Here is a 12148-nt window from a genome sequence, read left to right on the forward strand (position 1 = left end):
GGAGAAGATCACCAGGACTCCACTGCCCTCTCTGCAGAGCATTTACCACTGCAGGGTGCGTAGGAAAGCTGCCTCCATCCTAAAAGATCCCACCCACCCCCAGCATGGACTGTTTGCCTACCTACCCTCTGGCTGGAGGTTCAGAAGTGTGAAATGCAGGACCTCTAGACTGAGAAACTCTTTCTTTCCCTCTGTCATCAGACTCCTAAACAGCTGAGGAGTTTATTACCAGGAAATACGTCATGTACTGTTTACATTGTTTGCACATGCATAATTGCACAATGACTGTTGACTGCTGCACATGTTGCTCCCATGCAGCATACATTTTCTGTTATATTCTTATATATTTTTATATTGCTGCTTAAAGTGCCTTAGATTCAGTGTTACTTATCTACTTTATATTTCATTTGTATTATGTGGCATTCATGTGGATGGCAAAGTAAGAATTTCATTGTACAGGGAAACATGTTTCCTAACTGTGCATATGACAAATTAACACTGACCTTTGACCAAAATAGGTATTACGTCTATTGTATTTACAGCTCGTGCTGCCTCTAATGGGCCAAATAACAAATAGACTTTTAGGTTTAAATATAATTTACACAATATAAAAATACTAGTAGTGTAATCATATTTTTTACTTATTCATTATTGACAGCAGGTAAAGACAAAATGCTCACATTAGGGAGCTGAATTGTCACTGTAGCAGACTTTAAGGTGTGATACAGAGCACAGATATATATACACACTAGATAAGGCACCAGGGCTTCTCAGATGTGTCACATTAGTTTATTATAAACAAACTGCAGAGATTTTTTTTTAATCAGAGCAAAGTAAAAGAAGGCAACATTACTGGCTATTAACCAGTTACATACTTCATCACGGTCACAAGTCTGGATCAGTGGGATATGTGTGAGGCTATAAAACCATGGCGGCGCGATGGTTAGTGCTCTCGCATCATAGCAAGAAGGTTCTGGGTTCGAGCCTTTCTGTGCAGAGTTTGCAGAGTTCCTCCCCGCGTGGGTTCCCTCCAGGTACTCCGACTTCCTCCCACAGTCCAAAGACATGCACCTTAAGATGATTGGCGACTCTAAATTGCCCCCTATGAGTTTGTGTGTGTGTGTGGTTGTTTGTCTAAAGGTCAGCCCTGTGATAGACTGGCAACCTGTGCAGGGTGTACCCTGCCTCTCATCCAGTGTCAGCTGGGATTGGGTGGTTCATTATGTCTAACTGATTTTGCCTTACATGCTTTAAACTGCTCACAAACTGGTTTTGCTGGTAATGCCACGCATTTTTCTACCAGCCGTCGTGCAACCCTATTCAGGAATAAGCGGTAAAGATAATGGATGGATGTTAAACCATGAACTACATACTGTAACCAGTCACACAGTGAGGAGGGCTGATAAGACTGCAAGAATAACAACAGCTGAGTATCTGACAAGTTCCTGAGACTGACTGCAAGATATGGGAATGCTGGAGTTGTTTTCCCCAGACATAAGTAGGCATACATATTATTTCTCAAGACTCCAAAAGATGTCACATTACACGCTGACAAACCTGCCTGACACAAAAGATTTATTACTGGCCTAGTTTCTGTTAGTAATATTCATCACTGAACAAACACACAACTGGACAGAGAGTGGTCTTCTCAGATTGCCTTTATGGAGTAATTAGCCATGTAGGAGGGAAACAGCACTACTACCACTTTCTTTCACAGTGGAAGTTTCTTTCAGCTGCTCTTCCTTTCAGATGTGTTACAGCAATGTTAATAAATGTTTAAAAAAAAAATCCCCATTCTAAATCCCAGTCCAGTAGATTAACCTAGACACCCACAATAGATCAAAGAAATGGAATTAGAGAGAAGGTATTAAAGCACTTTTTGACTACACTGTTCATCCTCATGCTCCAGCAGAGTAGGTCTTCAGTAGCTGCGTCCAAATAGGGTGTAGTACTGGGCTGGCTCCTTGCCACTGACACACATCTGACCAGGCTGCAGCGTCCTCAGGGGAGAAAAGGGGATACAGAGACTCTTAGCTCCCATGGATGGAGCTCCAGGCTCCAGGTCCTGGTCCCTGATAAGAACAAGACCACAGAAATCTTAAATGGTTGAAATTAAAGTACTTAAGAGCAAAATCCAGTGAAATGACACAGGAATAATTAATATCACATAGTATTTTGCCAATGCCTGATATGAATGGAACAAGTTATGAGAGTACTCTACAAATGACTGAATGAAAGCATTTTAAAGTGAATCTGCAGCACAAGAAAATACACAGGAGGCTGTTTTGTCCCCTTCAGGGACTGCATATGACTTAATACTTTTTACATGCTGATATAGTGTATATATGATGGACATTCTTCTGTGTATTTTCTTATCATCTATACAAATTACATGGGTGGATGCGTGTACTTTTTGCTCACCAAAATCATAGTTTAAGGCACTGACTTGTCAGGCAATGGCATTTCAGACTTACTTGGCAGTGGTTTTCTTAATCCAGTCCTCACACTCAGCTCCTCCACAGAATGGGATCTGCACAATCTATCGTGTACAAGAAATACATGATCAATTATTTACTCAGCTGAGGACAGACAAATGCGTTGCACTGAGTGTGTCTTGTTACACTTGCCTTGCCCTGGTCCAACTCTTTCTGGAACTGTTCCATTGTGTCTGCAGTCACCATGTGACTCTTCAGGTCATCTGAAGCTCTGGCAAACACACACAAAACTTTTCAGTCCATCATCTTTTATCTGTATGGACACTATATAATCATCTGTTTCCTTGTGGAATAATTCTGTTTATCAGTGTATTGGGGGCAGCTGTGGCTCAGGAGGTAGAGCAGGTCGTTTCCTAACCGGAGGATTAACAGTTTGATTCCTGGCTTGTCCAGTCAACATGTTGAAGTGTCCTTGAGTAAGATACTGAACCCCCAGTTGCTCGCAGTGATGTCACCGGTGTGTGAATGTGTGAGTGTAGCCGAGTAGTGTGAAGGTGCTTTGAGTGTGCTGTAAAGCATAGAAAGGCACTATACAAGTATAAGACCATTTACCATATTGCTTTCATAGTTGGTCACGGCCTGTGTACATCATTTCTATGGTGGTACTGGCCCCAGCTGGTTGGGCTGTTTTAAGTTTAACACTACATGTTCTATGTTTTTTTGTGCCTTTATGACAGCTGGTGGTGATCAGTAGTGTGGCTGTAATACAGCAATGACAGTAGAAGCTGAGCACTCTTTGCTCCTTTTTAACCATACATGTAATACATTATGTGAAAGTGTATTTTATTAGAATTACAAGAAGTTTCCTGCATTAAAATTCTTTTAGTGAGATTTAGAGCAGGTGAGACAGCTTTCAGTTCTTCCATATGGGCATCATAAGTAAAATTCTTTTGTCTAGTCAGTTGTCCTCGACTGGTAGATCAATTTGTAACAAAAGTCCAGTGTCAGCCAGGCACAGCGTGGTGTGTATCTTACTTCTTGAACAGGCTGGTCTGGATGTCCTCCAATATAGCAGCCAGCTCCTTCTCCACCTCGGCCTCTGGTATTGTCACCTTTGCACCAGAGTCTCTCCTCACCGCGATACACTGACACTGCTGCATATCTTTAGGGCCTACTTCCAGACGAATAGGAACTCCCTGGATGAGAGACACAGATGCACAAAAAATGAGAGATTCAGTTACAAAGCTGTTTACTATCTAACCAATGTGATCACTGGGTTTTCTCCCCTTTACCATTTACTATTCTTGATTTTACATACTGCATATGTTCAGGTGAATTTCTTTGTAAATTATGTTTAGTTAATATCACATACATTAAGTGAAACTATTAATTCTACTTCTTTTAATCTCATATTATCAATGACCTTAAGTTCCCAGTGGTTGAACTTCCACCCTGGGGAGTAGTTGTCTCGGAGGTCACTCTTCACCCTGATGCCAGCATCCTGCAGCCTGCTCATGTATTTAGAGCACTTGGCCAACAGCATCTCCTTCTCCTTCTCTGGCAGGGAGACAGTGATTCCACATGGGATGATGACAACCTGGAAAAGAGAACACAATATGTATAAAAAGTTTTTGTTAAACTGCAATAAAAACAGGTTATGTCATTACACATTTATCAAGTTTAAAAAACAAACAAAAAAGGAAAATAATTCTGTATTTGTGAAAAGTGCAGCATTTTGTGTTATGGTGGATATTTGTATGTTTAGCTGTTTATATTTCTGTGCCTCTAAGAATGCGTGTGAGTGAGGGTCTACCTGCAGACAGGCAACCTTGGGTGGCAGCACGAGTCCCATGTTGTCTCCATGGACCATGGTGAGCACACCGATGGTTCTGGTCGTGATACCCCAGGAGTTCTGGAAAGCCAGCTGCTTCTCTCCCGGCCTCTTCGGATCCTCAAACATGATCTCAAACATCCTGGAGAAGTTCTGGCCAAGATGGTGGGACGTAGCACCCTGAAAAAGCACAAAGCAATGGCAAAGATACACTGAAGTTTTTTTGTTATTTTTTTAACAGTACAATTTATACTTTGTTGTAAAACAACTCAAAGCAAATGCTGCTACAAGTTAAAGTTCATATTTATTCTGCTGGCCTCAGCATAAAAGAGGACTGATTGAACATATCCTGTATACAGCAGTACCTGAATAGCTCGGCCGCTGGCGGAGATGAATGCCTCCACAGTAGTGGTGTAATCGCCTCCTGCAAACTTCTCCTTCTCGGTTTTCCTCCCCTTCACTACAGGTATCGCCATCAGCTCTTCGTACACCCTGGCGTACAGATCCAGGATCTGCAGCACCTACAAATGCATAATGTGCACACATAAGCAAAGCATACAAAGACTTAAAGTTTGGTATAGTAAAACAAAAAACTACCTTTTGTACCATGAAAGTAGTGAGTGTAATGCACCACCACATTCCTATCATTGCATCTCAGCACTGATACATCAAGATCAGAGTTTACAGGCGTGTTACCTCCTCAGCTGCCTCCTCTTTGGTGGCAAAAGCTGTATGTCCCTCCTGCCACAGGAACTCTCTTGTCCTCAGGAAGGGCTGGGGGTGTTTGAACTCCCACCTCTATAGGGATAACGAACAGATAGAGAGAAAAAGAGACTTCAGTGTTTAACAGGCATCAGTCTTCTATAAAACAGTTTTCATCAGCAACTGTAAATGCCTGTAATTATTAAAATACAAAAGTAAGATGTATGGATAAGATAAATAAGAGATGTTGTTTTAGATGATGCAGATGTGATTATAATGGGACACTGACCACAACATTACACCACTGGTTGAGTTTGATTGGCAGGTCTCTGTGGGACTGGACCCACTTGGCATAAGCCGGGTACATCACTGAGATAAACAAAAACAGACCCAAGGTTCATAACCAAAACCCCACCAACAGCTTCATTAAATACAACTGAAATGTTATAGAGTCAGTTAAGATATTGTATATGTTTAGATCACATTTGTTTTGACATAGTTAAATACAGTTTATTCTTAAAATCTAAATCAACTGAGGAGCTGTGGCTCAGACCTGTCTCACTGGTGGGTCTCACAGCAACGGGCTCGGCCAGCTCAGTCTTTCCTGACCGCGTTACCCAGGCAACCTGACAAATTATGTCACCATTAAGATTACTGACATTCTCATATTGTTGTGCTGAGTACAATATTTTTAGTATCAGTAAAAAGTGGCTATTATAACTTTCCTTAGTGCTGCAATTAAGTTGTTATCCCTTGTTATTTTTGTCCCATTTACCTCTGGAGCAAAGTCTGCAATGTGAGACTTCTCCTTCTCCAGGGCGGCCTGAGAGACGAACATGGGGAAGTAACAGTTCTCCACACCAAGTTTCTTAATTTCCCGGTCAAAGAAGTCTTTAATGGCCTCCCAGATGGAGTAGGCCCAGGGCCGCAGCACATAGCATCCACTAACATCATAGTACTCGATCATCTCTGATTTAGTGATGACCTGGAAGGGAGGCACAATAATATTACAATAAAAGGGAAACTGGAAAATAAAGGTTAAGGCACCAAAGCCTGGACTTTTTAAAGTGTTCTATGTTTAGCACAATTTTTCAGAAGCAGAAAAGTGGTATCTAGGTTTATTTAACTTACTTGAGAGTACCAGTCAGCCAGGTTCTCCTCTTTCTTTGCCTCCAGGCCCAAACTGAGAGAAGACAGACTGAGTTAGTGTGATGTAAACCTTGAGATAAAGCAGTCATTTCCAAAGCACTGCAAAACAGAAGAGTAAATGCATGTTAAACTGTTCTCACTCGGTCTTGTCAAATCAAAAACTGATGAAGCACTGCTTACATATGGCCATGCACTACCATGCACAGCCAGCAAACCAGATTTCTGCTGCTAACTGATAAGAGTGATAGAGCTGCACCACACAGGCAAAATCATAATCCCAGTATTGGCACAATATTATGATCATGATTATCTGAGGAACAAAATTAACTTTCTGTACTTTTTGCATCTTACACAAAAATCTTTGCACAAAAAAAATCCACCTGCAGCAGATTTTCAAAATTTAAATTTCAACAGGGACTAATGTGCCACAATCAGACTAGAATCTTCAGCCATGGTGGCACCTTTATGAGGCCGCACTATACTAACATGTTCACTTATACTGCCAAAAGCTAAGCAGGTACAGCATGTTCACCATCTTAGTTTAGTGTGTTAGCATGCACTTGCTAATTAGATGATGGGAATGTCAATGGTTTGCTGGTCCAAAGCAATGTTCTAGCCTGCTGGTGCATTGTTTTGTATCACCAAATTACATCACAATCAATAACAGTCAAGACATTTAATTACAATGCAAAAATGTCATCCTCATAGTGTCAACAGATAAAACGTTTGGGGTCATCGCCAATATGATTCAGCCTCTGGGAGCAGTGAATGTCTGTACAAAGTATTATCGCAGTTCTTCCATTAGCTGTTGAGATATCCCAGTCTGGAGCAAAGTGACTGACATCATTAGAGCCATGCTACTAGTATGGCTGAAAACATGATTATACATGATTAGTAGTGCAGCACTGCTATAAATTAATCAAAGTTTCTCCTTGAGGCCGACAGCAAGCAGATGAAAACCACACCAACCATTTAAACTCACCAAATCTGAACACAAAAACCCTGGTCAGTCATTAAGCTACAGCAGCAGAAGGCTGTGCTTACAGATGATCTATCCTCAGTGTCCGTGTAACAAATCCAAGTTGTGCCTCTGACCCCATAATCCCAAATACTTGTTTAAAGGCTGAAATATACAACTCAAGACATTGTAAGGTTTCAACAAAACTATCCATCAAATTGCAGTTATTGTATGTAAAGTCTATGTGCTAACAATTCAACACTTCCATACAAAACAATACATCTTATTCAAATAATTATATTGTGCTTAAGAAGACAAAATTCTGGGAAGGCAGTTCAGTACAAAGACTTTTTATTGGCTCAGACAATCCAACTCCACCAGTCAATTTCAGCCAAATAATTTTCAGTATAACTAACTTACTGCCATATCATCTCGTCATATAGCTGTTCATGTAACTGCAGAAATCCATGGCTTTTTCCCAACATACTGTCTTGTGCAATATGCAGGATGGGACAGAAGCATTACAACTGCATTAAGGGTGACCACAATGAAAGTGGGCAGGCTTAGAATTCAATGTGAAAAGGTTCAATCTGCACTTACAGAGAGAGACTGAAATACAGAGTTCCAAGGAGAAAAGTTGACTTCAGATGCAGAAAGTAAAATATTTTGTTCATCAATATTTTTATAATAATGATCATAGTATTTCTAGTAATAAGGATTACCATTTTACCCAAGATCATCAAGTCTGACTGAAAAAACGTGCCAATATGAAAAACTTTCAAACTACAGCCAGATGAAAAGCTAGTGTCTGAACCTACTTCTTCTCCTCACTGTTCATTTGTTTCCAAGCTCTCACCGTGTTTGTTTTTTGGGTCCTTGACCCTCTCCTGAGCCTCCTGCTCCTCCTGAGGACTCCTTGCTCCGACCAACCTTGTCTCCTTTACCCTTCTTCCCTCCTCCTGCTCCTCCTGCTCCTCCTCCTCCCTGTTTCTCAGATTTGTTCTCCCGCTCCTTTCGGTTTTTGTCCTCTGCTCCAGTGGCTCCAGTAGTGGTCACTGGTTTGTAGTCCTCTCCTGTAAGTGTATTGTACTTGTTCTTCAGGTCTAGCAGAGTCTTCACAGCTTCATCCAGCTGGTCCTGAAATAGAAGGACAGCTGTTGCTTTTTCTCTCCAGCACTAGCTGCATTTGATTCCACCTTGTGTTTGGATACGTACCTTGGGGGCCTTCTCGGACTTTAACTTTCTCACCAACTCCCCCTGCTGGGCCACCTGTGAGAACAGCTCCTGTGCCTGTGGGGAAGAGCTGGACGTTTTTGGGGAAGGGCTAGACTGGGTCTGGGCAGGGCTAGCTAGGGCTTGTGCTCCGGGTTTGTAATCCTGTCCGGTTTGCTGTTTGTACTCTGCCTTTAGAGCCAACAGCTGCTTCACTGCAGCATCTACCTGATCCTGTTGAACATGAAAGCCATTTGATCAAAAAAGCAGAGAGTAGCAGGACTATTCAACACTATATAAAGTGTGAAAGTATGGGAAACACTATGGTCTCACCTTGGGGGCATTTTCAGCCTTCAGTTTCCTGACCACTTCTCCCTGCTCAGCAACCTTCACATAGAGCCTGGTGGCAGCAGGGGCAGCATTGGAGCTGGTCTGGACCGGGGTGGGGGCTTTCTGGACTGGGGCTGCTCCAGGCTTGTACTCCTGGCCGGTGACTTGTTTGAACTCTTCCTTCAGGGCAAGCAGTTGTTTCACTGCTGCATCAACCTGGTCCTGTAGAAACAAGACAGCTACTGTAACTGAGTTCATAGCAGTTTTTATAATCCACAGTACATGTACACAGTTAGCATTAGAACAGGGTAAAATACAGTAATATTGAAGTGAAATGTACTTTTAAAAATCTTGATAAAGAAATGCACTTTTATAAGTGTATAACGCTTAAGCGCCTTATTTAATTTTCACTACTATTGGCCAGTCTTTTCATTACCACTGGCCTCTTTACAGCTCTTGTTTCAAGCAAAACGAGGGGCATGTAGGTGTCTATGCTTGACAACAGCTGGGAGGCTGCCAAAGTGCTGGTGTTACACTGTAGGGAACTGAAAACAGAGTAAAGAAACATACGCTGTAGCTATGTATCATGGGCAGACAGCATGTTGTTAGCAGTGCTGAAGAGCAAAGAGCAGACCAGCATTTAACCAGTGGCATTCACTTTTAAATGTTGTTTAATGTGCTGCAGATGAAGCACTAATTAGATATAGCCTGATATTGGCAGTGCACTTTTCTCCAGTAAATATTTGTTTGGTGGCTTGTTCAACAAGCTAGGGAGCAGGACAAGATGTGTTCATGTCAGTAAGTTAGATAAGAAGGAGACTTTAGCAGGAAAGCTAATGTCGGTTGTTTAAAGTCTATGGCTCTTGCTTGGTGTTGTGGGCTGCTGTCTGGCTCAGACATAAAAGCTAAATTTCACTTGGACTTACCGTAATTTCCAGACTATTGAGCACACCTGAATATAAGCCGCACCCACTAAATTTAAAACAAAAAAAGTTTGCACATAGCCACAGGTGTCCACGTTGTAACATGAGATATTTCGACAGCCAGATCAATCGCCTTTAACTTGAAAGCTGCATCATATGCATTTCATCGTGTTTTCCATGATGAGGGTGTGTGCATGAAGCGAAAAAAGTAGTGGCTTATAGTCCGGAAATTACGGTATTTTTTACCTACTCTACACCTATTCTAACATTGACCAGTGTGATAGTGACATTCCCCAGAACATATGTTCTATACTAATGATCTCTAATAACACAAGCCCAGAAAACCACCGACTTCAGGTTTCTTTCAAGGTTGAAGTACATTCTTGTACAAATCAAATGCTGACCAAAATGCATTCGTGACTTTCTGAAAAGTGCAGCACTCACACTGGCTAGTGGAATCATAAAGCCAAAAGCAGTTTTGAGAATGGAAGCAGGGGAATATCTGGCAGTAGCAGTCAGCAGTTTTCTACTGTCTGCTATCCTGCATCTGGATACCTTGGGGGCTTTTTCAGACTTCAGTTTCCTCACGACCTCCCCCTGCTGTACAACGTGCTCATACAGGCCGGAAGAAGAGGAGGAGACTGTGGCAGAAGAATGAGCAGAAGAGGAGGTGCTGGGTGGGGCCATCCCTGGTTTGTACTCCAGACCAGTCAGCATTTTAAACTCCACCTTGAGCGTGAGGAGCTGCTTCACTGCTACTTCAATCTGGTCCTGGTGCCATCAACACATCAGCTTAAAGTTGCAGATGGTAAAGGGAACTCGTGACCGCATGCAAATGGAATGGGGACATGAGCAGTGTCTGGACAGATCACTTGAGACATGAGCACGGAGTGACAAGATATGCCTTCAGACGTGAGAACAGACTCGACAAACGCATGAGGACATGAAAAATGATGGGACCAGTCACCGAGTACAATATCATCGAATGGACAAATGACTGCCACAACTCAATGAATGGACATGGACATGCGAACAGAAACAGTGATTACACACAGGCTGTGGGCATGATTAATATCCAGGTACCTTAGGTGCCTGCTCTGCCTTCAGTTTCCTCACCAGCTCGCCCTGCTGGACAACGCGGGTGAACGGGCAAGAGACGGAGTCTGTTGAAGATGTGGGTGGGGCTGGAGCAGATGTGGGAGGGGCCATGCCGGGCTTGTAGTCCATGCCTGTCTGTTCCTTAAACTGTGACTGCAGAGAGTGAAAAAAGGAGAGTGCAACTCAAATGAATGATTAAATTAGCTGTCTTTACTTAGTTTAAATACTTCTCGATATGGCCAATGTACCTTTAGAGAAAGCAGCTGCTGAACTGCTTTATCAACTTCATCTTTTGGGGCCTTGGCAGTCTTTAGCTGGCGGACAGCTTCACCCTGAGCTACAATGCTAGAGAACAGGCCAATAGCTGAGGCTGGAGCAGAAGTTGAGGCAGCTTCGGTAGGGGCTGCAGCCTAAGGGGAGAAAGGCAGATGGGTAAGAAAAGCGCAAAAAAAAAAAAAAAAAAGGGGGACAGGTACCAGTTTAGCCCAGACATCAAGTACATAACTGCAGGTTCCTTTAGCCTTTTGTGACTAAAGACTCTGGGGCTACTGGTGTCATTAAATCTGAACTCAAAGCCTATCTATCATTTGGTCAACCTTACCAAGCCAAGCATTACCGGTTAGACAGATTAGTGATCTGCAGATGTCCCCAGTTAACTTCTATTGCAAAGTTGTGCTGTGATTTTTGTTGCAGTGTGAGCCCAAATCTTTTCCATTCCAAGCCTGAACACACTGATAGGAGGGAAGCTCCTCCAGCTAAGAGTGGATCAGTAATTTCACATTCATAACTAGTGAATGCCATGAAACAAAAGCTCAGACTAGTGTTTAAACAATTTATTTATTTGGAGGTAAAGGGCAGAGCTCTGGATTATAGCTTGAGTTAAATGTTTTCATGCTGATCAGGTCTGACGGGTCTTAGAAATCAAATTAAAAGATGCAGACCATTGGTGTAAAATTAAAAACATCTCAAGGGGGTTTCATTCAAAAGCACTCACTGTGTCACTGGAGACCTGGATCTTGCTCTTATCCTTCGTTCCATAAGTTGGCATCTCCTTGGTGTGACCATCAGGAATATAGAACAGAACACAGGGACTCTCCTTACAGCTGTTAGGGCTACAGAACACAGCAGAAAACAGGGATAGTACTGTCAGACCCAGGTATCTGATTATCTCCACTGCGAATGAACCAATATTCTTCTTTGTTTTTATTTACATAAAGAAAACAGAGGTCCTTTCCCTGACCTGACTGGCTCATAGGGCTGGTCACAGATGTAGAAGCCTCGTCTCTGGAGCTGGATGATGTCACCTTTCTTCAGGTTCTTCAGACAGGGATCTCCAAGCATCTTCTCCTCCAACTGTAAGAATCAGTGAAAGAATGTGTATATATATACATATACATATATATACATATATACATATACATACATATATACATATACATATACATACATATATACATATACATATACATACATATATACATATACATACATATATACATATATACATATA

At 42.1% G+C, this 12148-nt stretch overlaps 1 protein-coding gene across 1 annotated transcript in view; it reads right to left on the reverse strand.

Moving 5' to 3' along the window:
• Positions 1-1640: 1640 nt before the first annotated feature.
• Positions 1641-12148, reverse strand: part of eprs1 (glutamyl-prolyl-tRNA synthetase 1) — a 25594-nt gene continuing 15086 nt past the window's right edge. The window contains 20 exon segments of the mRNA XM_020592393.1: positions 1641-2072; positions 2475-2539; positions 2628-2706; positions 3471-3631; positions 3859-4032; positions 4249-4446; positions 4632-4787; positions 4963-5064; positions 5258-5337; positions 5522-5594; positions 5744-5953; positions 6100-6151; positions 7932-8212; positions 8291-8521; positions 8621-8839; positions 10096-10311; positions 10624-10791; positions 10887-11048; positions 11633-11750; positions 11879-11991. Coding sequence (XP_020448049.1) covers positions 1922-2072; positions 2475-2539; positions 2628-2706; positions 3471-3631; positions 3859-4032; positions 4249-4446; positions 4632-4787; positions 4963-5064; positions 5258-5337; positions 5522-5594; positions 5744-5953; positions 6100-6151; positions 7932-8212; positions 8291-8521; positions 8621-8839; positions 10096-10311; positions 10624-10791; positions 10887-11048; positions 11633-11750; positions 11879-11991 — 3009 coding nt within the window. The 3' untranslated portion in view covers positions 1641-1921.

The sequence above is a fragment of the Monopterus albus genome, unplaced genomic scaffold (assembly GCF_001952655.1).
Source record: "Monopterus albus unplaced genomic scaffold, M_albus_1.0 scaffold17.1, whole genome shotgun sequence".
NCBI classification, from domain to species: Eukaryota; Metazoa; Chordata; class Actinopteri; order Synbranchiformes; family Synbranchidae; genus Monopterus; species Monopterus albus.